At 42.2% G+C, this 26,299-nt stretch overlaps 3 protein-coding genes across 7 annotated transcripts in view; 2 read left to right on the top strand and 1 right to left on the bottom strand.

Annotated features, from left to right (window-relative positions):
* LOC147136560 (E3 ubiquitin-protein ligase SH3RF3-like) overlaps positions 1–10,279 on the top strand; it is an 82,279-nt gene extending 72,000 nt beyond the window's left edge. Inside the window, exons 8-10 of the mRNA XM_086052378.1 lie at positions 829–1,154; positions 5,833–6,209; positions 7,129–10,279. Of these exons, the coding sequence (XP_085908504.1) occupies positions 829–1,154; positions 5,833–6,209; positions 7,129–7,297 (872 nt within the window). The 3' untranslated portion in view covers positions 7,298–10,279. The remainder of the gene's footprint in view (positions 1–828; positions 1,155–5,832; positions 6,210–7,128) is intronic.
* A 2,396-nt stretch (positions 10,280–12,675) lies between these two features.
* Positions 12,676–19,932, bottom strand: septin10 (septin 10). 2 transcript variants are annotated; one of them, XM_086051668.1, is made up of 10 exons: positions 19,764–19,932; positions 18,916–19,030; positions 18,237–18,432; positions 17,975–18,161; positions 15,948–16,109; positions 15,764–15,860; positions 15,312–15,480; positions 15,104–15,236; positions 14,595–14,773; positions 12,676–14,085 (listed from the first exon to the last, which is right to left on the bottom strand). In XM_086051668.1, the coding sequence occupies exons 1-10, from the start codon at positions 19,791–19,793 to the stop codon at positions 14,070–14,072; spliced, it is 1,284 nt and encodes a 427-aa protein (XP_085907794.1). In that variant the 5' UTR covers positions 19,794–19,932; the 3' UTR covers positions 12,676–14,069. The 2 variants fall into 2 exon arrangements, with proteins under 2 accessions (XP_085907794.1, XP_085907795.1); XM_086051669.1 differs by lacking the exon at positions 12,676–14,085 and having other exon boundaries at positions 14,591–14,773.
* On the top strand, positions 19,460–25,883 carry sowahca (sosondowah ankyrin repeat domain family Ca). 4 transcript variants are annotated; one of them, XM_086051667.1, is made up of 5 exons: positions 19,460–19,513; positions 20,582–20,905; positions 21,794–22,149; positions 22,631–23,020; positions 24,083–25,883. In XM_086051667.1, the coding sequence occupies exons 2-5, from the start codon at positions 20,599–20,601 to the stop codon at positions 24,545–24,547; spliced, it is 1,518 nt and encodes a 505-aa protein (XP_085907793.1). In that variant the 5' UTR covers positions 19,460–19,513; positions 20,582–20,598; the 3' UTR covers positions 24,548–25,883. The 4 variants fall into 4 exon arrangements, with proteins under 4 accessions (XP_085907793.1, XP_085907792.1, XP_085907789.1 ...); XM_086051666.1 differs by lacking the exon at positions 19,460–19,513 and adding an exon at positions 19,525–19,995; XM_086051663.1 differs by lacking the exon at positions 19,460–19,513 and adding an exon at positions 19,526–19,995 and having other exon boundaries at positions 20,416–20,905.
* Positions 25,884–26,299: the final 416 nt, after the last annotated feature.

The raw sequence follows: 26,299 nt of genomic DNA, 5'->3' as shown, positions 1-26,299 counted from the left end.
TACTGCGTGGGAACTTGTTGCCTATTTTGGTGTTTTTCACATTATTCACTTCTCCCCAAAAGTTAGTTATTAGGGATGTAATGATTCACTCTAGCCCCGATTCGATTAGATTTTCAGTTCCTGATTTTTGATTCGATTAGATTTTTTTTTTAAATTGCCACCATGCTTGTCTCTGTGCACTTGCGTGGTTCTGCAGCCATCCATAAAACGCAATACAAAATGATGTTTGGCCCAAAAGCATCATTTGATCTACACATTCAAAATGTGCTATGCATCTGGAATGAAAAAAATGTTTCAAGACATCATTTTCTAGCTGAATTTAATCAATTCGATTTTTCGATTAATCGAATTGATTAATCTATTAATCGGGGCGAATCGGGTTTAAATTGATTTTCGATTAATCGTTACGTCCGTATTAGTTGTATCAGGTGAAATTTCAGGAGGGACCTAAATCCTTCACAGGTGAACTCAGTTTGACCTTCTCTTTATGCCCAACCCAAATGCCAAATAGCCCCAAACATTTTGAGAGTGGCGGATTTGACTATTTACTTTCTTTAGATTCAAATCCCGCCGCATTCATTGAAGTGAGTAAAAATATCAACCGTCATAATGTACTGCCATTCTTGCTGTGAGGCTATAGTGCTAATAACTTTTGCACCTTGGTTTTATGATGCGTGTTATTTCTGATTAACCGAATTGTGTCTATAAAGAGGTGATCTATGGAGATAGATATTCCCTTCCAGAATTAATGAGGACTAATGGCTACCTGCTGTCAGTGAAACGTCCTCACGATTATATTCATGCAGAAAATCTATTTGTCTATTTTAGTCCATAGTTCTCCCGCTGGAAGCCCAGAGCGTCCGGCGGTGGCGATATCTTCCCTGCGCTCTCAAAGTTCCTCACCTTCACGTTGCTCCGGCCAACCGGGTCGCCCGCTCTCCATGACGTCTCCGGGACCCAGTTTGGGGCCCTCGCCCCTGTCGTCGCCCGCATCCCGGCCGCACCTACCCCTGTCGTCTCCTTTGTCCTGCCTCACGCCCCCCAACGTGTCAGCGGCGCTACTCAACGGGGAACCGGCCATCCCCCTGCAGCCGCCCTCACCGGGCCCCTCTCATGCACCTGCGCAGTGCGCCCTCGCCCCCAAAACAGAGAAGGTATGCGTGCTCGTCAGGCCAAAGCTCACCTTTTAAAATCAGTGATCTGCTCCAAAATTAAACAGGATGTTCGTTGTGTTTGTTCAGTCTATAGAGCAAGAATATGAGACACACCTCCTTGTTAATCAAACGGCTGGATTTATTTTTCACCTTTTTGAATTGATTTGTGGGAACAGTTTTGAGGAAGGCTCTTTTCCCATATGATTGTTCCCCAATGCACAAAGATGTTGTGACTTTCAGCTTAGAAGCGTTTGGTGTAGAAGAACCTCCCGAGCTTTTTGTACATACTATAATTTCTATGCATTTTATCCTTGCCATCTGTTTTTGTTGTCTTCAGCTACATTTGTAAGGTGTTTAAAAAACTCTGTTTTAGTCATTTAAAATATTTTTAAAGCGTCTGGGAGGGGTAAAACTATATATCCATCCTTTATCGATACCGCTTATCCTCACAAGGGTAGCTCAGCTTCAGAAAACAGGTGAGCCGTGATTGGTCGTTAACTGAGCCCTGAGCAGTTGTGATGTCAGTCAACAGAAGTGACAAAATGGCCGCCCCCTGAAATGGCTGAAAACGGGTGGATTTTGCTGCTTAACTCATATTTCATATTAATCATATTGCCTTGTTTCAACTAATGGGCCTGCATTGAACATATTCCTGAAAAAAATATGTTTGGGTTGACTTCATCGTTAAAACTCTGGGAGGGGTAAAACGTTTTTTTAAATTATATAGTCTCTCGAAATTGCAGATTTTCCCTCTTTGTGGGTGTTTTTTAGTGTGTTTTAATAAGTTTAAATGTTTTCAAAGCATCTGGGAGGGGTAAAACTATTTTTTCAAATTGATATAGTCACTCTTTTATCATGAATTTTGTGGTGGGTCTGGAATTTTTCCCTCGTGACGAACAGGGGATTCACTATTTGATGTGTTACGGGCTGGCAGCACAGTAGGCTAGTGGTTAGCATATCTGCCTTACAATCCGGGCTTCCTTCCACAGACCAGAAACATGCGTGTCAGGTTCACCGAAGGATCTAAATTGCGCGTACGTGTGTGCGCCCGCGCGCTCTTATCCAAAATCAGTGACAGTTGCTCACCTGTGCCCCAGAGGAGGATAAGCACAACGGAAAATGTATGGCTGGATGTATTTTAGACAAAGACAAAGCACCTCAACCCTTGAAAAGGCAGCCCCGTATCGCTTTGATACGCCAAACTCCAAAACAAACCTCTGCCAGCTTTAAAATAGAACAGGAGTTGCTCGTTGAGAAAAATGTCATCGTTTCTCAATTGCCCCTCGAGCAAAATCAGTGAAACGTATCACAGCTAATTATTGAAGAATTTTTGCTTTAACAGCTACAATGCATTCAAATTATCTTAAGTGGCGCGTGTTACTCTGCATGCGCCGTTGTACCTGCTTCAGTAAGTCACCCGCACCTTATGGCACTCATATTGAACTCAGCCTCCAACGCCGCCTCGCCGTCTGCCGCGTGGAAAACTCGGGATGTCAAATCGGGACATGCTCGCATTGAATGATGGCAGGGGGAAAAAAAAGCTCTGCATCTGTCTAAGCTCCATTTGTTTTCACTGCTGGCCCCGGCGTGTTGGACAGCTAATCTAACTACATGGCTAGCTGACAAACAGCTCTGTGATGGTGGAACAGCAGGCTTGTTTACATCATCCCACTCAAAGATGGCTCTTGTTTTTTTTTTTGTTTTTTTATATGAGGCCCAGATATTAATGAATCCTCTTTTCCTGCCACAGCTACAGATTTGATTTGTGTTCTATTTATGTGTCCGCCCAATTTGGTTGGCTGTCTCTTGTGCGTTCGGAGCCCGTAAGACATGGTTGGATGAGTTGCGCTTCCTTGTAAGTGGAATTACTTTATCAGGTGTCTCAATAGTTTGGCAATAAATTATACAGGAGCTTCTGTATGTATCACCTTGACTACTATCCAATCACTAACCTCCGTGGCTGCAACCCAAGTGCCTGATTCTGATTTAATACTTTTTTTTGTTCGGTTTCTATGCACACAGCAAAAAGTCGCTGTTCAAATGACTCCCACTGAGTCAATATATTGTCGCTGTCCTGTGAAAAACATTTATCTCCAATTTTGGAACGTTTTTTTTAATTTTCACATTAATGCGATGTCTGTAAGGTGGAAACACCATTCATGTAAAAATAAGGAAATGGAGATAAGTGTTTTTCACATGACAGTGACGATATATAAAATATATAGCTCCACACGCTACAGAGTTGAATTAACACTTTATAAGTAGTTAATCATTTTACACTGCTCCAGATTTACTTAACAACACATGGGAGTAGAAAGGTATCTCCGCTGTGATATTTTTAACAACCTGCTTAGTGTTAGTTTCACTCCCAGAAGTGTTAAAATAATTCAATTGATTACATTTATTTGTTTTGTTTTTTTTTAATTACAAGAACACCCGTAACACAATTTAGCTTTAATTACCTTTATATTAGCTTTTTCTTTTAACAAGTAACACATTTGGAAAAATATGACCTGATGTACGTCTCATCTGAAACATTCAAAGTTAAAGTGAATTGATTATACTCACTTCACCCACAGTGTGAAGTCATCACACACAGTGGATTTTTAAATGCTGGACTTTTTTTTAAATAATTGCAACACTTCATAGTTTTAGAATCAGATTGTCCAGCATCACAAGACTTAGAGATAACGTTATTCCAAAACAATTGGATTGTCACCTCTTATCCTAAATCATATTATCATCACACTTGATACCTTTTTGTTGCTCTGAGAAGCCTATGTGGTGATGACGCAGCACCGTCTGTCTGTTCTAGTCTAACAGAAGCGACGGGAAATGATGAAGCGCATCCGATAATGTCTGGCAGACAGCTATAAACACACGCAGGCATGTTGAACATCAGGAAGCCAGAACTGAGGATGTTTGTCAGAGGGAGCTTTAGTGAGTCCCCCACAAATCAATTTAATTTTATTAAAAGCAGAGAGCACGGGTAATACGGGCTTTTGCTCCCAATTATAACCACCGGCGGCACACTAAAGCAAATCATGTGCGTCTGCTTCATGTTCTTTAAAAATCTGTACAAAAATGGCATATGGTTTCACTTTTTTTTTTTTTTTCTTCCTATAAGTCCACACTAGTTTAACAAACTACAGTATTTTCATTGCTGTCTGATAGGTAGTTAGCCGTCAATTTGTAGTGTCTTGGTAATAACATGATGAGATGATATATTCATATGGCCTCAGAGTCATAACATCCTCTGAGGGTAACCATAACTACAAAGTGGCCTGCGACGAAAATGACTCGGCCACCAAGCGGTCCACATGTTTTAAGTGTTTTGCTCGTCCTCCGCAGTGGAAGAAACATTCACGACAACGAGCAGTTACCACGAGCCGTTTGATCTGTCAGCCTCTGTATTCATCTTTGGGATAATTTACTGTAAAAGCACTTAAAGAGTGTCGAGCGTGGGTGAGCAAATGCTCCAGTAATTAGCATGATGGGCGGGCAGGAGCTGGCATCTACGGCAGCACTTCTCGCAAGCATGCGGTCTCCTTCTACTACTATTTGTAATGTGACCTTATCAATGGATAAATCAAACTCTCCCACTGTACTGTGGGACTGAGCTTTAAGTGTAAAATTACATTTTGGAATAAAAAAAAAAGAATAATGCTACACGAGGCGGTCTGCTTTGACGTTCGAGTTAAGTATGTGTATACTGCCCCCGTGTGGTTTGTAGAACAACAGCGTCTTCGTGGCACACAAAAGCTTTATTGACAGTCAATTGGAATAACAGGTGGCAAAAGTACTTACTGTTCTTAATTAGAAGTATATATGGGTCATTATCATATAATTATATCAATAATTGTAAAAACATACCCCAGTGGTTTTCATTTTTAAAATCTATTAAATTTACTGATATGAATATTTGAAATATTGGCAGCCGTTACCATTCAAATTGTAATACTTGTTTCTAAAAGGGAAAAACTATTCTCAAGCAATATTTTTAAAACTTTTAATGCCAAAATGTCTTTTCTGTTATGTGTCCCAAATTAAGTTTGATTTACAACATGTTTTCTTTTTTTTTTTTTTTTTTTAATCTGCCTTTTCCATGAAAACTAAGACAATCACCTCCTTTTCTTGATTATTTTTCAAATGTCGGTCCTCAAGTTGTGTTTACCGTCAATCCCACTGGGAAGAGCCTCACTATGTCGTTGCAAGACGCCAGAGGCAGATCTGAAGTGCTGGATGAGGGAGGCAGCCATTTTGCATTCACACAATAGTAGACAGCAAAATGAATGGCATTCATTTTGAGATCTGTATGAATTTGTGAAAGTGTGATTGCATGTCTTTACCGATTGTACAAAGAAGGAATATATTGGGTTTAATGAGTCCTTAGGATCATTTATGTGATTGTAGCCTTAGAATTAGAAGGGCAAAACGTCATTGTGCATCTTGGTGGATTTTTATGAAGCTTTGATGTATTTCAGTGGGGCACCGCCATTTTCTCTGCCTAATGATTCAAATTTGAAATGGTCAAAAACTTTTTGGAGAATAGGACTTACTGTAAAGTCATGGCTGTATTTTTTTGTGGTGTGTTTTTACCGGTGTCTTTACTGTTACCGATCCAATTAAATGACAATCACCCTTATACTCTCTGCTTCCCCTCACTTCGCCCCATCAGAAGGAGAGAAAAGCCGGTGGTCTGTTGAAGCTCCTGTCAGGGGCGGCGGCCAAGAAGAAACCACGCTCACCTCCCACCTCCCCGCCCACCCACGATCCCTCCACGGCTGGCCAAGGTGCGCTGGCCACCGAGCTCGCTCACCACCCTCACCACCCGTACCACCACCACGCCCGTTCCGGATCGTGTCCCATGGTCTCTCAGGGGCGGGCCGGCTCGTGTCCCGTCGAGATCGACATGGCGGGGGCCGTGGGGCTGGAACCCCTGCACAGGAAGTCGGGCTCCTTGGATACAAACTTTCCCATGTCGCCCCCGCCAACGCGAGCCAGCAGTGTTCTCATGGTGCTCCGGCCCGAACCCAAGCCGCTGTCCAGGGAGAGGTGGGTGCGCTCATTGACACAACCGAAAATAATGTCATTGCGTTCCATACTACAGTACCTTCAATTTTGTGTGTGTGTTTTCAAATTAGTGAAAAAATATAATTGGGATTTTTTTTTTCGCTCAATATTGAGATTGTGATTTCATGTTTTTCTTTTTTTTTATCTCCCATCTCCCATGTAGTTTTAAATTAATACAAGCAATAAATTAACCTGTATTGCATTAAACAATATCACTTATTGAACATTTGGTTTGCAGTCCTTTAACTTTTTTAACGTCGACAACCTCACAAAACTATACCAAGCTCACCTGTTCTCTGAAGCTGAGCCACGATTGGCCGTTAGCTGAGCCCTGAGCAACTGTGATGTCATTTTCAGTTGACAGCAAGTGACAAAATGGCCGCCCCCTGAGATGGCTAAAAAAACGATGAATTTTGCTGCTTAACTCCACAATTCCACAAATTATTCTATCTATCTATCTATCTATCTATCTATCTATATTAATCAGAATGCCATGTTTAGACTATCCCATAGAACATATTATTGTAAACAAAATTTGGGGATTGACTTCCTCTTTCACTTTTTTCATTGAGTCATTATCGATTGTAAGTTGCCTTAACTTACAAGTGACTCGACTTGAGAGTTTTTGAAGCTATGAGCCGTCAACTTTGATTTACGAGCCCCAGATGGTGGCGACAAACACAACTCACTTCCCAACAAGCAGCAGTTTGCTCTGTTACTACTCAACTGTATTTTAACATTGGTCCTGATGGTGGCACTTCATTAGTACTTTGTAGGTGGTCCTTGCTCTTAGTCTAAAATGTTTGCGATGTTAAAATTCGGTTGCGTGTAGTGTATAGCCCGCTTCATTTGAAAATGGCCAAACCTGCTCACTTGAGTCTCATCTACATGTGTTGGCCAGGTACCGAGTGGTTGTTCCTTACCCGCCCCAGAGCGAGGCGGAGATCGAGCTTCGCGAAGGAGACGTGGTGTTCGTCCACAAAAAGCGAGACGACGGCTGGTACAAAGGCACCCTGCAAAGGACGGGACAAACCGGCCTGTTTCCTGGTAGCTTCGTGGAGAGCTTTTAAAAACACACGCAAAATCACTTGGCTTGATATTGGGGTTCCCAATCTGCCTTAAGGAGCTGATAACCTTCAAAAAAAAAAAAAAAAAAATTATAATTCAACGGAATTCGAGTGTCAGCGACAAGATTCCTGTGGACTTTTTACAAATCAAAGGAAAAGACAGTAGCACAAGACGTCTTTGGAAGTCTTTCTCGATCCAGCACACGTTCCCGTCCTCGTCCCAGGGGTGCCAAAACAGGGGGCCTCCGGTGCGACTACTGAAGACACACGCACACACACACTCAAAGAGCACACCGACAAAAGCTTCCCAGGTGTCGTCCACCAGCACAACAAGCATCAGCTCGGCTTCAAACTGCGACCTCAGAACTCCTCTCTGGTGCGTTCTTTCTTTGCAAAGACCCAAACCAGGTTCATTGTGTTTGTGGCAATAAGCACATATTTCTTTTTTTTTTTAACTTAATATGTGTTGATGACAAATGTAGGGCTGCAACTGATGATTATCTCAATAATTGATTAATTTATCAATTATTTTTTGGGATGAATAGGATTTTTTTTTTTGGTTTTAAAATCCACCCCTTATATTCAATAACAGGACATGACTTTGAATTGAAAGTCCTGAAAATTCAAAACAAAGATAATGAGTCCGCTTTCATGGAGAACAACAGAAATCTGAGAATATTTACTGTTCAGAGGCTGAAATTCCAAGGATTTGGACCATTCGAAATCAAACACGGCCTCTGAACAATGAATCGATTATCAAAATAATTGTGATAATCGATTACTTGTCGGTTAATCGCTGCACCTCTGGACAAATTTGTGTAGCATTGTTTTTCTCTATTTGTTTCTGTTTGTTTTTTCTAAATGTTCAGATTGCTATTTGTGTTGTCCCAAGCTGTGATCTGTCACTGGATTTGTTTGTATTTAAGAAAAAAAAAAAAAAAAAGGTGCAACACGTCATTTCCTCATTCATTTTTATATTTATTGAATCTGAAATTGCTCTATTGTTCTATTTAATGTTTCCCATGCACACGGTGGCTTCAAGTGAGGAAAAATGGCTTGCTGAATGTAAAGGAAAAAAAAAAAATCCAAACTCTTGGGATGATTCATTTGTATTGTTAAAGTTGTTTTGGGTTTTTTTTGTGTTTAATGGAAGCAAAGATGAGATTGCACTCAGTGACATTTACGACAGCCCACCATATCTGCACTCCGTGTCAGCCTCTACGTAAAAGCAAATATTTTCCTTCAAACAAGCTTTTTGTTTTATGTAACCAAATGGAAAAACTCCCAAACGCTCCCGTTTAGCGAGCGGTGCAGCGCTGCGAGCAAAGTTGTGTCGATGTGGAGGAGATGCAAGGAATCCGAAAGTGCGACCAGAAGCTTTTCATTCTCCAACTGCCAAACCTGCGACGGCGACTCGGATCTTGTTGATATTTTTGTACGAGGCTTCAGTGAGTGTACGGTCTGCTTTCTGATTTTTTTTTTTTTTTTTTTTTTTTTACGTCCTGAGAGTCGGTCCGAGCTAGTTTACATGTGCCACACTATCTACCTTTACCCCCCCCCCCCTCTTTTCTGAGATGAAGCACAGCCAAACTGGAGGGTTTGACTCACTCAGTATTGTGTCTGCGTGTATGAAGGATTGTGCACCATGTGTGTTTGTGGCTTCCTGGGTTGAGGTTTCACTCACAGTGACAAGGGAAGGGCTAAAAAGGAAGACGGAATGTGCATAAGTATCCTCGAAGGGATGCGAGTGTAAAGTGTGAGAGTCAGGCAGATTTTTAATTGTGGCCGTAGGTGCAGCTCATTGATTGGCTGAGCCCGCCTTTTTTTTTTTTAATTAATGTATTTTTTTTTGCAAAGCCCTACATGAAATTGATGCAGTACAAATAAAAAGGTGCTATTGCCCAGAAAGATAACAGAAAAGGATTATGTAAAAAAAAAAAAAAAAAGTGAGACTTTACATAAAAATACATGAAACTGAAAAATACATCAAATACGTCGAAAAATTGCATTTTTGCTTGAAAGTGCAAAGGAGTCCAATACCGTCAAATTGGATGTGCCCACTATACAATAAAACAATATTGGCTACAACCGTAAAAGAGAACCTGCATGTTGACATCAAACCCTAAAGATCTTCTTTGGTGACATTTTTAGCACAGCCCGTGGAATAAAAAATAGGAATACTACTCCAATTTGGACCCTCATAGCACAAAAACAAACAAAACGTTTTTAGTCCTCTTCATTTCCCTGGAACTGGGAAACAAAAACTGGGCAAACCCTTCAAATTGGAGACAAAATTGCAAGCTCCCGTTCCCAGTGATGACAGATATAGGGGCGCAGTGCATTGTGGGTAATCCCATGCATCTGGAGCAACTCTGCAAAGTAGATTAAGGTCAAAGTTGAAGAAGAGAAAAGCTGGATTCACAAATGACAATGTATTTTTGCTCTCTACGCGTAGAAGAAAAGCACAGCGCGGGTAACAAAGTGAACTTAAATCAAGTCTAAGATAGAAATAAGTCTTAAAATGATCACTTCATTTGATACTCTCAGCTGTCACTGTGCAGTCTCCTATGGTGAAATTGTCTATGGGAAACGCATGTTGTGTGTGTGTGCGTGCGTGTGTGAGAATGAGCATATTTCAGGGGAGGCCTTGGTATGTAGCTCTACACATGGAGAAAAAGAAAAAAAAAAAAAAAAGCGGCGTGGACGCTCATCAGGACTGAGTCAGGTCTCTTTTGTGTACAGCAAACGGTAAAATAAAAAAGAACAGAAAAGTCTATATAATTCTATATTGTGCAGAATATTTATAGGCCTTTGGTGCCATTGAAGTCATGCTCTGCGCTGGCCGTACTCAGCGCGCTCTACCATGTGATCATGATGCATCGTCTTGTACTGATGACCCGTGGTTGACTTGATTGTTTTTTTTTCCATGTCAAGTGCATTTTTCGCAATAAATGCCTTTGATTTAAAAAAAAAACCTAACATCTATTTTCCGATGGTCTTTTTTTTTTTTTTTTTTTTGCCTGTACACGTGTTTCACCCATCGAGACGGACCATGAGGCGCACCTGTGCACGATCAATATGTTGCCTTTGCAAAGATAATAAAACCGGGATTCATCCGTGAAGAGAACACCTCTCCAACGTGCCAGACGCCATCGAATGTGAGCATTTGTCCACTCAAGTCGGCTACGACGACGAACTGTTGTCAGGTCGAGACCCCGATGAGGACGACGAGCATGCAGATGAACTTCTATGAGAAACGTGTTCATACACACTATTGAAATTTTTGTTGTTCATAAACACAAGTGAAATGCGCTCATAAACGCTAGTGAAATGCTTTCATACACACTAGTGAAACGTTCTCATACACACTAGAGAAATTTATGTTGCTCATAAACACAGGTGAAACGTTTTTGTTTTTTTCCCCAAAATACGCCTTACTACACACATGGTTGTTTTTTTGTTTTTTTTTTCACAAAAAACGCCTTACTATACATGGCCGGTTTTTTTTCTCACAAAAAACGCCTGACTATACATGGTCGTTTTTTTGTTTTTTTTTTTTCACAAAAAACGCCTTAATATAGATGGTCATTTTTTTTTTTTTTTTTTTCACAAAAAATGCCTTACTTTTACGTGGTCATTTTTTACATGGTCGTTTTTTTCTTCACAAAAAACGCCTTGCTATACATGTTTTTTTTTTTTTTTTTATTTAAAAAAAAAAAAAATACCTTACTATAGCATTAGCATTCAACATGAAACTAACATTTTGTTTCTATTATAACAGCTGGTCAGCAACAAGATGACCACAGTTGAGTGGTTAGAGCAGATGCCTGTGACAAACATGTTCCTAATGAGGCAAAACTACTTCTGGGCATTTTAAACTCGTAGTTTACGCTGACTAGTTAATGAAAAAGTCGCGCTAGTGCGGCCTAGTCATTCTGCTATTGTATTGACTTGTACCTAACGTTGTGTCTGCTGAGCCCGCAGTCAAAGACAAGCAGGTGACGGATGTTCAATAAAGATAAAGCTGCTCTTTCCCCTCCGTCTGCTTCTCCTTTCACCTCCCCCATTAACTTCTAGGCCCATTTCCAAGCCTCATTAGCATTTAGAGTGACGCGCAAAAAAGCCTGCGCGTAGCATTTTCTTTTAAGATCTTTTAAGAAAGTTTTCATGGGAACGCCAGCGACACCCGCTCCCACCCGACAGCTTTACCCCATGCTGGGAGGTGAAGGTGCCTCCTTCTGCGTGCTGCTTCCTTCCAAGCGCCCGTCCGCGAGGTGCTGCGGCCTCCTGCGGGGGAATCCATCCTCATCCTCACACTTCACGCCATACCTCTCTTGCCAGATTATGTGAGTGTGTGTGTCCGCAAGGTGAGACAATGCTGGGAGGACGTGCATCTTTTTTACCTTTCAAAAGCACGGCAGTCTTAACTGGTGTTATAAGGCAAAGCTGAAAGAACCTTGGCTTGTCCTTCAATCGACTGTTTCTTGTCAAACGAGGATTGCATCACAAAGTACGTCCAAATCATGTGTGAAAAGACATTTTGTTTTAGGGATGGGGTACGCCATGAACTAGTTGGCAGACTAGCAAAAAGACTGATGAGTATTCACACTCATGGAAAAGTTAGTTATACATAAAAATATAGAGAGGATTTAGTTGTATCTCCGATTTCTTTTGGTAGTTTCTTACTGTATTATGATCTGTGTCCTGTTTGTTTTGGGTGTTATTCCACTGTCCACCACTAGATGGCGGCAAACACTTGTTTTGACTAAATTTAACTGAAGAAAACACTAGTTTTTGCTGAAGATTATTAAATGTCATCTGCTGGAATCCTCCAGCCTTTTACAGATACAGCAGGGTGAGATCCTTTGATTTATTTTCGTTAGTTTATATTTCATTTTGTTTAAATTCAGTTAGGCTTAATTAGTTTTTAAAGCGAGTTTGTCAATTTTTTTTTTAAAGATATATCATTCTAGTTTAGTTTTTATTCTTTTTTTTTCATAAATATGGGCTATTTGTTGAGTGCAAGATTTAAGTATTGTTCAATAAAAAATTAACTACAATTCCCCAATGGCTATTTGACCTTCCTACTTCTGTACGGCTAATACTGAAATAAAACGTTTAAAATAAACCGCGAAAGCTCATGTATGAAATAGAAAAAGAGGCAAGACATTTTTGCTATAACTATAGTTTAATACATTTTAAAAAGCACGCTTGTTTTTATTTAGTTAATGGAAGTGTTTTTTCAATTTTAGTTCTTAGTTTCATTAACTATAACAACCTTGGCCTCGGGAAAGCAATGGCTGCACGCTCATTTTATGATGTACATCTTTGAAAATGATTATTGTGGGGGGGGGGGGAAGCAGAAATAAGGAACAAGCCTCCTGAGTAACACTGTTTATTTCATAAATACGAGTGTAGTACAAATATAAAAACGTTCCCTCCATCAGGCATCAGTGTGTTTCACTGCGTGTACAAGAACAAAAGTGTTTTCTTTTTTTTTTCCTACAGTAAGCTGGACACACATAAGGCACGTGTAACACATGTGGAACACAAGTGTAAGTGTAAAGTGTCACGATAAGAAAGCAGCACCACCGAGTTGTATTCCAATGCTACGAGGTGTGCGTCTCGGGGTTTTGTCCCAGACACGAGTGCATCAAAGTACAGTACTGTTGCCTCTCGTCCTGCTTCTCCCGCTTTTTCCCCATGACTCAGCGTTGTTGCGCACACTTGAGCAAGCACGTGTCAGCAGAAACATGGAGAGCAAGCGAAAAAGCACATTCTGTCTTGTCTAGTGTATGTAAATATAGTGGAACCAATTCAAAGTCGAGTAAACTTGTTGAGGCATTGCTTGCTTTCTGAAACACTGTTGAAAGATTTACAATAAAAAGTTTCAAATCCAATCAGATCAAAGAATGATCCAGATGAGTTTTTTTTTTTTTTTAAACCCAAACATATTTTTTTCAAGAATATATTCTATGGGGGCCCACTAGTTGAAACAAGGCATTCTGATCAATATTGTGTTTGTGGAATAAGAGTTAATCCACTTGTTTTTAGCCACCTGTGGGGGCGGCCATTTTGTCATTTCTGTCGACTGAAGACGACATCACAACTACTCGGGGCTCAGGTGACGACCAATCACGGCTGACCTGTTTTTTTCAAGCTGAGCCGTGATGTGACAAAATGGCCGCCCCTTGAGATGGCTAAAAAGAAGGGGGATTTTGCTGCCCAACTCATATTCCACAAACGCAATATCAGAATGCCGTGTTTCAACTAGTAGGCCTGCTAGAAACATATTCTTGGTTGATTTCCCCTTTAAGGATGGAAGAAAATGATCAAAGGTATCTTATACAAAGTAGGACAAATGCTGCTTTGTTCTCGGCAGCCACTCTGCTGTTGACCGGATTACAATTTCAAAGACATTAATGTACCATTAAAACCATTATAGGTCCATTATTAACCCCAAACATGAACCAACGGGAGCCTCTAAAACCACAGAGCTCTTAAAAACAACAAAGGAGGTATCATAGATAATATTATAACAGAATACCTACAAAAAAGAAAGCAGAAAACCCACACAGAGTTAAAAAAGAAAAGTGTACACATAAAACATACGGTCTTTGGCACATAAAACACACCAATGTGTTGCTGCTGCTGCTGGTGGTGATGATGATGATGATGATGATGATGATGATGATGGGAGGCTTCAGGTTAGTGTTTGAGACTGGCCACAAAGACTTTTGGGAATGATGTTGCTGGACTTCAATTCCTCAATTCTTCACATGAAGCCGGAACTGGTTTAGGGGAGAGGAGGGGAGAGGAGGGGGTTGGGGGAGGTTGCAGCAATATGGAGAGAATCAGTTTTACAGCAGCAGGTTTTATAAACACAGCCAGAATTTAATCATTTGAACAGATTTGGGAAGAAGAGGTCACTAAAGCCCGCATCTCACGCAGCGGCAAAGGATTGAAAGTGTTTATGCACGTAGCCAATGTTTTTTCATCAGTGTTCATTCAATGTTGGAAAGACGTTCGGCAGACATTCACAAACAAGTTTTAAAGGTTGCAGTTTTCGTCGCCATCACATTTTAAACATTTTAAATAAGAAAAACGGTGACGTCTTTGCAACCTTTACAAAACCCTGATGGGGAAAAAAAACCATCAAAGTGTGCTTAAGGGAAGTACACGCAAACAACACTTAGTCACTAAACCAGGGCTTTTGCTGCCATCTTGTGGCAGTCTATGGAATTTCAGAGGGCACAAAAACTGAGCAAGAGGTTTGAAAAAGCGAGCGAGTCTTCCTTACTTCTTGCGGTCTTTGTCCTTCTTGCCATTGGCGGTGAGGCTCTGGGCCTGCAGGAGCTGAGCGGCGGCGCGTCTCTTGCCGAAGGAGCTCTGGTCTTCCTCCAGGTGGCGCCTCTTCTCCTCCAGAGCCGACTTCTCCTCGGCGTGGAGGCGCTTCAGCTGCTCAAAGCGGCTCTGCAACTAAAACGTGGAAAGGGAAAACAGGTGGACGTGAGGACAAGTTGGAGAAATATATATATATATATTTTTTCCACTTATACAATTTTTTTTTTACCCATCTGATAGTTTCTTTGGATACCAAGCAACCTTTTAAACTTTTTACCAGCATTAACTTCCATCTACTTACACAGAAATAAAAGTGATTCATATTTGTTGCTTCTGCTTGCTTTTGGAAAAAAAAATCCCTTTAGTAAAAACATTTACTGTATGTAAACATGAGCTAAAAAAAAAAACAAACACAAACACATTTGCCTGACAAATCAACTCAAGAATAATATGGCAGTTCCTGACCTCTCTCTCTGCATCCTTAAGCTCCGCCTCCTTCTCCTTGACCCGCTGCACAAACATCTGCCTCATCTCGTCCTCTCTCCTCTGCAGCTCCACCAGGAACTCCTGACGCTTGGCTTCGTAGGTCTGCTGGAGACTGCGCGCACACGCGGGCGTTACGACACCCGCCGGTTTATTAGGACCCCGCCGACCCCGCTGTGATGCCGGTCACCTGACGGGCTTGCACTCGGGGTCGGTGTCCTTGAAGCCCATCTCCTCCAGCTTGCAGCGTCTGTACAGCTCGTAGTGGCGCGTGTGCGTCTGCTCCCTCAGATCCTCCATGTTGACGCAGATCAGCATTTCCCGAAGCTTCACAAAGTCGCAGTGGCTCTCGTTCTCCACTAGGGGGACACGGCATTGTTACGGGATGGCGGACAAACAATATCGCACGGGCCACATACGCAGCGGGGTCCTCGGTTTACGTTGGAGGTCTGTTCACTATTATTATGACGCAGCCTATTATTCCAAAATAGATTGAATTGCACACAACAACCCATTATGACTTCTTTTTTTTTTTTTTTTTTTAGGTTAGATTTTTGCAACCTAAGAAACCACATGTAGACCGCTTTCCACAGCGAATAAGGAGCAAGCCGTGACTCGCGTTTTGGTCGTCCACAAACCCACCTTGGACGACCCCCCAGGGGTACTGACGAGCCTTCACCATCTTGTTGCCCACGGCAACCTCTTCCGTGCTGCCCACCACGGCAAAAGGCAGATGGCCCTAAACGACAGCCGGCAAATAAATAAATAAATAAAGGAGCGGTCGGCAGCGGTCGCGAGGACCTCGACGAGGCGGCCGGGCGCTTACGTTCATGGCCGTGTTGACCTTGGCGACGGCCTCGTCGTCCAGCGGGAACTGGTAGATCTGGACGCCGTTGCTCACCAGCTCGCTCATGATCTTGATCTTGAACTTGTGCAGCTCGCTCTTACTTATCGTGTCTGCTTTGGCGATGACGGGGATGATGTTCACCTATACGATGATGTATGAATGAATTTCAATAGGATCACATAGCCGCTTTTTATTGAATATTTGTTTCATCTAAGTGAAACAAATTCCGTTCACAATTCCTAATGTGCACCTTTGCTTATTTTTGTTGGATACTAACATACGGTATCTGCCAGGAGTACCAACTATTAAATATTTCTGCAACTTTAAACATGTCGTTTCATCTCCGTGCGATGTTTGCAGGTTTTTTTCTGCAACCTCGAAAAGCCGCAACTTCATTTTTGTGGCGCTAAGCAGCACTAAGGTCAACACTTTAACGACCGAGGCTGCTTAATATTCAATGAACTCTCACCGCCAGACATTTTCAGACCCTCATTTACCCTAACCTTTGAAAAAAATGTGAAAAACATAGAAATATGTTCCTGGTATTTGACTGTGAAAAGACCAATTCGTCAATGGCAGTGAATGAGTTAAAGAGGCAGACTCAATAAGAGGCAACTTGGGCGAGTATCATCAAGAGCGCAAGCACATAAACAACGTGCAGCGATGTTATTTGTGGCTCTGCAAGCCCACTCTGCTGTCCGAGCCACCCCGCATTCCTCACTGTCTGTGTGTGTGTGTGCGCGTCAAAAAGAGGAATGTTTTTCTGCTCGAGCTTCACGGTCAGGCATACAAAAGACACAAGTGATGGCAGCGCAAAAAAAAAAAAAACAACAACACAATCTGTGTGGCTGACTGTCCCTTGACCAACAAATGTTTCTTTCTCCGCCTGTCTGTCTGTCTGTACAGTGACACAAAAGGACAACTCGAGTGTGTGTGTGTGTGTGTAGCAACATTCCGGCACTTTTGTGTGTGTGTGACTCTTTTCACACGCAAATCCTGGGTTACTGGCACTTCCCGGCAGTGACACACAAGAGAGCATGGGAAAGGTTGTGACCACCTCCCCAGTCCCGGGGGTGGGACTCTCTCGCCACCTTCATGATTTGATTACGGTTCTGAAGGCAACAATTCGATGAGCGATGCACCTTGAATAAACGCATGATTCCGTTTTCCTTACTCACTAAATGCGTGACACATGAGTGTGCGGCCACTTTGTGTGAACTGATGTGTGTGATGAGGACTGAATGGAGCCCAATTTAAATATTCATTTTAATATTAATTATAAATACAATCATCAGGAAGTGTTTTTTTTTTTTTTTTTTGCCAACACGCAATCAAAACATCACATTTGCCTTTTCGCGGTGATCCAAAAAATGTCGGCAAATGTTGCTTCCATTTTGTTTGAATTAAAGGTAATGGAAGTAGATGCACCTTTCATTTATTTTAACCGTGCAAACGTGGGGGATTAGGAATATGTTTTTCAAAGCCGTAGATAGTCACAGTAAGAAAAAAATCTAAGAAATTATTCATCATAGCCCTCTAAAATGTAATCAAATCATATTGTGAGGTGGCGAGAGATTCCCCCCCGTGGTGTGATTCATTGCACCGTCGTTGCAGTGAATTTGTAAAGGCAAAATAAATAATACATCCGCAGCTGCATTAGTGTCAAACTATGAGACAATAAAAGAAAAAAAAACATTCTTCAGTCACAACGGCTCACTAAAAAAAAAAAAAGAAGTGTTTACCAGGCGGAGTAATATGCTGCTATGAAAACATCTTGGCATGCAGAGAATTGCTCAGATAATCCATCTGCTCGCGAAGAAATTTGACGCTGACCTGTTCATTTTGATAATAATCAGCCCAGTCACAGCATTGATTATTTTTTATACTCCCAAGTACTGAAGACAGCCCTAGAGTCTCATTGTTTGCTCAGTGCCATTATCTTCCAAATTACTATGCGTCTGAAAGCCGTAAGCATCCAACCAACGTCAACCAGGCTACTTTCCTACCTTGCTGTCCAGTTTCTTCATGGTGACCAAGTCCAGGGACTTGAGGGAGTGGCCCGACGGGGAGATGAAATACAGACAGGCATGGACCCGCGAGTCGTGATAGTTGAAAAGGGAGCGTCTGATTTTGAGCTCCTCCTGCAGGTAGCTCTCAAACTGCCGGTCGATGTAGTCCACCACCGGCTGATAGCTACAAGATAGACGGCCCACGGTGAATGGTGGCGCCGGCTGGGCGGTCGCAAATCATACGCTCGCTCGCTCTCACCTCTCCTGTTTGTTCATCTGGTCACCGAATCCCACCGTATTGACCACGGTGAGGCGTAGTCGCACGTTACTCTCCTGCAGGTCGTAGGTTTGAGCCCGCAGCTTCACCTGAGGCTCAAAGTGGGACGACTCAAAGTTTTCAAAGTTGGTGCTGAACAGAGTGTCCATCAGGGTGGACTTGCCGATACCGGTTTCGCCTGAAGACAGAGAGAAAGGCCGAGGACGGAATAAGAGAAGCGGTTGCAAAATGGCTTTATTTTTCCCCCATGAACAATTATTCTTTTGAGGTCATTGTCCAAACGTTTTAATGATTTTTCCTTCTGCAATGCTCCACATACATAGAAGCAGGACTTTCTCTATGAACCCCCAACGCAAAAGCAGGATCCATTTAAGGGGCAGCCGATTTATTGATTCGAACCTGATGATTAATTGGGGCATGCAATGACTACAACGTCACTTGGTGAAATACAGTAACTCATAAATTGCTAAATACAAATCCAAATTAGGCAAATTAGGTGTATCTAAATGTGACCCAGTTATTTGAGTAAACTTACATTACTCAAGTCTTACTCCCCAAGTTCCCTTAATTGGTTTCACATGAGAACATTGCTGCCCATGTAAACACTGTTGTTGTTGTTTTTTTTCTTTTTTTTTAATAGTATGAGCGTCAAGCAGCATACCGATGCAGAGAATGTTGAAGCAGAACCCCTGATCGGTGGACTTGTTGACCAACTGGTCTGGGAGGCTGTCAAAGCCCACGTGGCCTGCAAGGGAGAGAGGCCGGACTCCCTTATCCTAAACACAGCACAAACACACACACACGTGCTTAGAAACAACCTTCCACTCAAATGAAAACCACAAAAGCAAACTCCAGACTGTGAAATAAGATGCACACCATCAAAGGTTAAGGAAATAAATCCTGATACATAACAACGTACGTCATCATATCCTATTAAGTGGGTTATGTGTGCAATTTGCCCAATGAAAGTGCTTTCAATACAGAATACTGAAGTAATTGTATTGTATATTGCAACATGTCTGTTACTAATACAAGTGCACACTGTAATGATAATCTACAATGATACCACTTTGCTGTATATTCTGATCAAATATCTGTGTTAGGGGGCGAAGATGAACCCCTCGAAGTTTTATGAAGGAGCGTGAACACTTTGATATTTCTACTTTAGGTGCACCTACGAATGCCAACGTTTCCCAAACTTCAAAGCAGCAGTCAGTTGGATGACGTGATTGCTTCTTCAGGCAGCTAACGCCCCTCTGGTAATGCATGTTTCTGGGCCGAACCGCTTGATTCCTTAAATTTGGCGTGAACACGTACAATTACACGAGTTGGATACACGCGTTTTGATGTCTGTGAACACGCTACGATGTTTCAACGGGAGCGTTACTTCATGTGCTGAAGAGAGAAGTTGTGCAAGTTGTACGGCTAGCTAACTTCATTGTAGCCCCTGACACTCCCTGCTCGACTATGATTGTTATTAGAGCGAAAAACAAAGAGATCGGTACAAACCGGTTGCTGAGCAACATCGGAAGAAGCCATGGTTTTCGATGAAATGTAGAATTCCCCGCAGATGCGAAACAAAATAAACTTCAAACTTATCAAAAGTCAAATTATTTTTTTCCACCAAAGAATCCTCATGAATGGGACCGCCTCACCGCTGACAGACTGGACCAAGTTAAAGAAGACAGGCTAGATCAAAAATGGTCTCTGTGAATCTACTTGAGATGCCATATAAATGGAGGTAGACTTTAGGTTTTCAATTTATACAATACAATTGTTTATAATGTAAAAAGTTAGAAAATTAATATGCTCGATATTTTGCTTTATCAAACCTATTTTTACACCAGTCCCCTTTCTTTTCGAATTGGTACAGTCCTATACTGTGTCGCATTCACTGTGTTCAGAGTGTGGGGAATTTGTTAACTCTACTGGGCTAACAAAGCCACAGTTGATGTATGTTTTAGATATTTCTCACACTTTCATGTTGCATGCATATAAAGGAAGGAAAGCACATTAAATAGAATATTGCGTCCCTTGGGTACGACTGCAGGTTTTTGTTCTGAAAACTTGGACTTCAAATTTACTTGGAGTAATGTAATGTAACACGATGACGAGAGAGATTAATGGCAATGTGCGTCCCCTGTTGGCCATGGCTTGAAAGTGATCAGCCCATGATGGAGGAAAGGAGGAGGCCCTGTGGAGATGCTGTGATCGACTGTCAACGACCGCGAAATGACAACGGACTCATTTCCTAACGTTTTGGTGTCATGTAATTAATTGATTTGGTTGGATGATGATAATGATGGCGTCCCCGTGCACGGTTCAAGCCTTGCAGGAGTTCCTAATGGAGCGAGGAGGGCGAGTCCAACAGATGGAGCTGATCGATCACTTCGCAAAGACGTGGGGTGGTGCAAGTGACCCACTGAAGGAGGAGGAGGCTTTGAGTCGCGTCGTGGACACGCTCGGTGTCGTGGAAGTGGAAAGCGGCGTGAAATATGTGCGTTTGAATGAGGATTGTAGGGCGCGCGCTGTGACGCGCGTGGACACGGGCAGCCTGCACGAGCACGCAACCGAGTGCAACGGTAACGTGCACGAAACACCGGGCAACAACAATCTCGCCAGCGGCAACCCTGACAACAAACAGCAAACAGGTGAGTGTCAATCTAACTGGCATACTCTGCTTACAAATTGGCACTTGACTATTCTGTTTGTTTTTTGTTTTTTTATGATATGTAAATAAGCATTTATTGATTCATACGTTCATGTTCAGTGGCTATTAAGTGTTGGTTTTAGTCAATATCATTTAGCACAACGTACAAGTAGGGTTCCCTCTCCACAGCCCATCAGGGACTTTTGACCCCTTGACAGGATCGAGGCAATATGAGGCTTAATGCGAGAATTGTACCATTTATTTGTTTCTGTCCTGTTCAGTTGATGTCTAAAAATGTACATCCTAACGCCAACAATCAAAGTGAATACGTCGTTTTGTTTGCTTTTCTATGTTTAATATGAATTGGTCTTGTGAGAACAAGTAAACATTATCTAGACATTGTTTTGTACGGTGAATGAGAAGTAAATGGAAGCAAAACTGCCTGGAATAGGAGTCTTGGGAGTTAGTGTAGATGTGTTTAAACATATTCCACTGAGAGCCTTACACAGAAAATTTGAAGGATGCGAGACCACTGGTATTATTAAACAAGCAAAAAAAAAAACATTCCCGTGCATGTAAACATACAAAATAAAAACTGCCTACATAGCAGCTTTGTGGCATAGGCGACAAAATAGTTTTGTGTCATATTGTTGACATCACAACCTTGTACAACCTGTACCTTATCTCTTGTGTGTGTGTGGCCGCAATCCTTTATGATCTCATGCACTCCCCCTTTAGTTTTATTTTTAGAATATGGGCCAAACAGCACAGTGACTGTTTAGTACATATGTCTCCTCATAAGTGGAGTTTGCATATTGTTGTGCTCCAAAAACATGTATGCTAATAAGTAATAATGACATAAAAAAAAAAACCCTCTATATTCTCGTAGGAGCTTCTAGTCCACCTTCCTGCAGTATGGATGATGCCAAGCAGCCGGACCCCTCCCAGTCCAACAAGAGCAACACTACTCCCGCTTCTGTTGCCGGGGAGGTCAAGCTGAGGGACAGGAGACGGCGCGAGTCGGCTCCGGTGATCGGGGTGCCGGATCTGGACCACCCCGCCAGCTCCCAAAGCCAACAAGTTCGAGGGACCCGCAGGGTATCCAAAGGGTCCCAGCGGGCGTTGCTGACAAGCTGCCTATCTGAGGACAACACCATGGAAGGCCTGGAGCAAAATCTTGATGTGAACACACCCAAAGGGAGCCGCAGGAACTTCATCGAGCTGATGATGAATTGTTCTCCTCAGGTGAGTCGATAATGTTGGGTTGGAATTTCTTGGTGTGGTTCGTGTTTCATTTGAAAAATGTCAGAAAATAGGAACAGTTTCATTCATCAGTTTTCCTAAGTCAAAAGAAAATATAAAGGCTAGCTAAACAAAAATGTTAGCCTTTATGGAGGACTAAGGAAATCTTAAATTACTCTCATCGGAGAGGCTGAAATTTTTGAAATAACAATAGAAAATGTTTTAAATGTTTTCATTTTCTTTCCGTTTTGTGTACAATAGGCTCTCTGGCAAGAATGATGTTTTACTGATTTTTTTTGTGTTATGAATCACCATTGGTCTCCAAGGCTAGTTATGCTTCTCTGTCACTGTGTTTTAAAGTTAATATTAACTGATCAGCACAGTTGTTAGTGGTTGTCATGTCTGCCTCACGTTTTTGGGGTTCGGGGTTTGAATCTCGTCTCTGGCTATGTGGAATGACATCATCGTCTTCCTTCCTCCACAGGTTCGGCGGTCTCTCATCAATCGAGGTCCACGCTTTCGAGACTCGATGAGAAGCGACGGCGACTCGGCCTCTCTCCTCTCCTCGGCCACCGACGAGGACTGCCCCTCGGTGACGCTGGACCCGATGGAGCACGAGTGGATGCTGTGCGCATCGGACGGCCTGTGGGAGAGCCTGCAGCCCCTCCTGGCCGTGGAGGCCGGCCTGGTAGCCAAGAAGGACTTTGTCACCGGCTTCACGTGCCTCCACTGGGCAGCCAAGCAGGGCAAGGCTGAGCTGCTCTCCCAGCTGCTTAAGTTCGCCAAGGACAACGGCGTGTCTGTGAACGTCAACGTGAGGTCCAGTGCCGGGTACACACCTCTACACCTGGCAGCCATTCATGGACACACTCAGGTAAGATGCGGCCTGGTCACGGGATATAAGCAGCACTACAGTAGTGTGTGTGTCTGATGAAAATTCAGCCATTTTCATTTCCAGTCTAATCCCAATTTAATTTGAGGGCACATTTAAAACAAACAGTAGGGACCAAAGCGCTGTACTGTGATAAAATTCACTCAGTTAACTCCGTTTTATTCATTTCCTGTGACAGCTGATCTCTGCTCACTTTGCAGCCAAACTGACACTGACTTTTACATAGTTTTACTTTAAAAAGTTGCTCGACGGCTCATTGGAGAGATCCCAAATCATTTGCGCACGTTGAAAAGCCAAATTTAATTACCATATGAGTTGTACGTCTTTGGTTTATCGATCAACAGTTGTATTTCACAGGAAAAGAATGGTATTCAAGGATCAAAGAAAGCTATTAGAATCCTCTTCTTTAATTTTTTTCCCACATTAATTCTAAGATTTTTTTGACTCAAAGAAATATCTGTTCCAAGCGTCATAAAAAATTGAAAAATACGATTATTCGTGATCTATTTAAGGAAAATTACGCAATTAATTAGTCAACATTTTTAATCGCTTGACAGCACTAAAAATACTTACACAAGCTAAGAACAATAAAACCTAATATAAAGCCAATGAAATATTGAATGCCATTAGTTAGGAATAAATACACAATACACCAAACTGGTAACTCTTTTTGTGTGGCCAAGGGATGCCAAAGAATTTCTAGTCCTCATTAGGATTGCAGATGAGCTGGAGCCTATCCCAGCTGACTTTGGGGAAGAGGCGGGTTACACTCTGGCTTGGTCGCCACTCAATCACAGAGCATGTATGGACAAAACAAGCATTCACGCTCACATTCACACTACCGTAAGAGGCAAGTTTAAAGACATATTTGCAATTGATAAATAATACTTTTCGGACAAATCTATTAGAGTTGGATAATTTCCCGTGGCCTGATCTTTCCTAGTGGATTAGACGCCCCTAGCCCCGTGTGCCGCCTTTGGCAGACTGTTGATTAGGCCAAGAAGGCGCATTTTAAATGCATGCTCGTTGTTTTGGGATCGTCAGGTGATGCGCGTGCTGCTGTCCGACTGGGAGGCGGACCCCGAGGTGAGGGATTACAGCGGCAGACGAGCCCTCCAGTACCTCCCCGCGCCGTTGCCTGCAGACCTGCGGGACCAAGGCGGCGTCACCTCGCCGGGGGCGGAGTCCGACAACGAGCACGTAAACGTCAGCGGCGGCGGGGCACGCGGCTGGAGGTTTCCCAAAGTGCTCCAGGGAAACCTGAACCCACTGCGCCTCCTCAGCCAGTCGGCAGGGGCCTCCGAGGAGGCGCTCGGGAATGGGAGGACCAAGGGCGGCATGCTTAGGAAGTCGTCTCTGAGCAGGCTGAACGCTCGGCTACATCGGGGGCGACACAGGGCGCAGATTATACATAGCGCCTCATTTAGGGACGCGGGCGAAGTAGGGAGAGGAGACGAGATCCCAAGCACCCCGCAGCGAACACGGCCGCTCTCCAACCTGTTTGGATGAAGCTGCTCAAAAGCAGCTAATTATTTATTATGAGTTACCTTTAATGGGTTTTTATAACTTCAATTTATTGTATATTGTAAGGACAGGCCTTTTTAAAGTTTTAAAGTCAAAAAACAGTCTTTTCCAAGAAAAGATGTAGATTTTTTTCCTATTCAATCCTTCTTTAAGGGACTAACTTATTTAGGTAGCATTTCATTTTATTTTTTGCCACACATGATCTAATTTATGTATTTTTGACAGACAATGAATGCATCCTTGAATGTTTTTTTTTTGTGGGAGTGTGGGAAGGGAGGTTTGTAAATTCACATTGGTGGAAGATCACTTCAATCAAAAATTGTATTTCTGGTGCATAATATAGCGACACAAAGTAAGAGTTTTTCCTATCCAATGTTTTTTTTTATTAATATTGACAATTGGTCTACTTCCATGCTCTGGTACATTTATTTGCACTTGTCACTTTCAAGGTTGTAAGCACACAAAAACTAGCTCAAACGACAAACATGACAACTGCTGTTTAATATTCACAGCATTTAACATTTATAAACCAGATCATGTTTCCCTTTGCTTTTCACAAAAATTAGGCGTTGTTTTGCACTGTTGGGGGGGGGGTGCTGACTTTATCCCGTTCAAATAACCTGAGGACACTAACTCACTCAGTTGCTTTTATATTTTGTGGAGGTAAAACCGCTTTTCCCTAATATGCCTCAAATCTGCTTATTGTTGTGCTGTTTCTGCTACAAGGTGAAGTACGCATATTAATTCCAAGCATAATTGGAAATGGTGCCAGATTTTGCCACTTCCTTCATGCTGTGCCTCTTTTGAGAGCTGCTGAATAAATGTCAGTGAATAAGACACAATGAGTTCAGGGACCTTGACAACCAACGTAGCACACATTGGTAAATATGCAATCAAACAAGCACGGTCACATTCAACACTCTGGAATGCATTTGTTTTAAAGCTGGTGTGGCTTCACATGTGTACAAATGTAATAGTTAGGTGTTTGTTAAACGTGAATAGATAATAGAGTTTAGACGTAGTGTATACTTTGTTGAAGTCCTTGTCTCTTGTACGTGAGCCTTTCTTAAAATTTGCTGATATTGCATTTTTATCCACATGATCACCTCAATTTTGGGTTTGCATTTTGTAGTACATGTCATGGAGCCTCATGTTGTATAGTAATGTAAAAATCTGTACTGAAAGGGTACTATTTTTTTCCACCTGCATGAATGTGGGAAACACTGTTTACATAAATACTGTGAAGTTACCATTGACTAATAGCCACTTTGTTTCTATCTTTCCCATCCTTAAATGTGAAATAAAGCAATACTTAGTATCATATTGCCTCATGTTTATTGATGAAGTCACAAGATTAGTTAACACACTCCCTGCTGACACCAGTCTGTTATTGTTTGAATAATTGATGTTCTGATGTCCAGCAATTGCACAATAGTCACAGCTGACTGCAACGCCGCTCTCAGTATTGTATAAGCATCATTGCGCACCTGTTCACCACATTTAATATGCATGCGTCATGTTCTCCGGGGCTTTGAATATACAAACTCATAATGTTGAGTCTATTTTGTTGTGTGGCGTCATACGGCACTGTTTTGGAATTTTGACATGCTATATTTTCTCCCATCATCCTGTCTAAATTAATTTGGGAGATCACCGCATTTAAGTCTCTTCCTGAGTTTATAGTTGCTTTAGGCCGCTTTTGTATGACTGCTTATTGGGTGAGAGAGCAAGTGAGAG

This window comes from Filicampus tigris, chromosome 14 (assembly GCF_054856515.1).
Source record: "Filicampus tigris isolate MCC_2025a chromosome 14, RoL_Ftig_1.0, whole genome shotgun sequence".
NCBI classification, from domain to species: domain Eukaryota; kingdom Metazoa; phylum Chordata; class Actinopteri; order Syngnathiformes; family Syngnathidae; genus Filicampus; species Filicampus tigris.
This window is presented reverse-complemented; position numbering and strand designations above follow the sequence as displayed.

What these genes read in the sequence shown, in the direction of transcription:
- septin10 (XM_086051668.1), bottom strand. Translation starts at nt 19,793, where the DNA reads ATGGCTTCTTCCGATGTTGCTCAGCAACCG. An exon ending in CTTCAACATTCTCTGCATCG is followed by an intron (nt 18,433 to 18,915) that starts GTATGCTGCTTG and finishes CTCTGTCTTCAG; the next exon opens with GCGAAACCGGTATCGGCAAG. An exon ending in TGAAGAAACTGGACAGCAAG is followed by an intron (nt 16,110 to 17,974) that starts GTAGGAAAGTAG and finishes ATCATCGTATAG; the next exon opens with GTGAACATCATCCCCGTCAT.
- sowahca (XM_086051663.1), top strand. Translation starts at nt 20,545, where the DNA reads ATGATGATAATGATGGCGTCCCCGTGCACGGTTCAAGCCTTGCAGGAG. An exon ending in TGATGAATTGTTCTCCTCAG is followed by an intron (nt 22,150 to 22,630) that starts GTGAGTCGATAA and finishes CTTCCTCCACAG; the next exon opens with GTTCGGCGGTCTCTCATCAA. An exon ending in CCATTCATGGACACACTCAG is followed by an intron (nt 23,021 to 24,082) that starts GTAAGATGCGGC and finishes TGGGATCGTCAG; the next exon opens with GTGATGCGCGTGCTGCTGTC.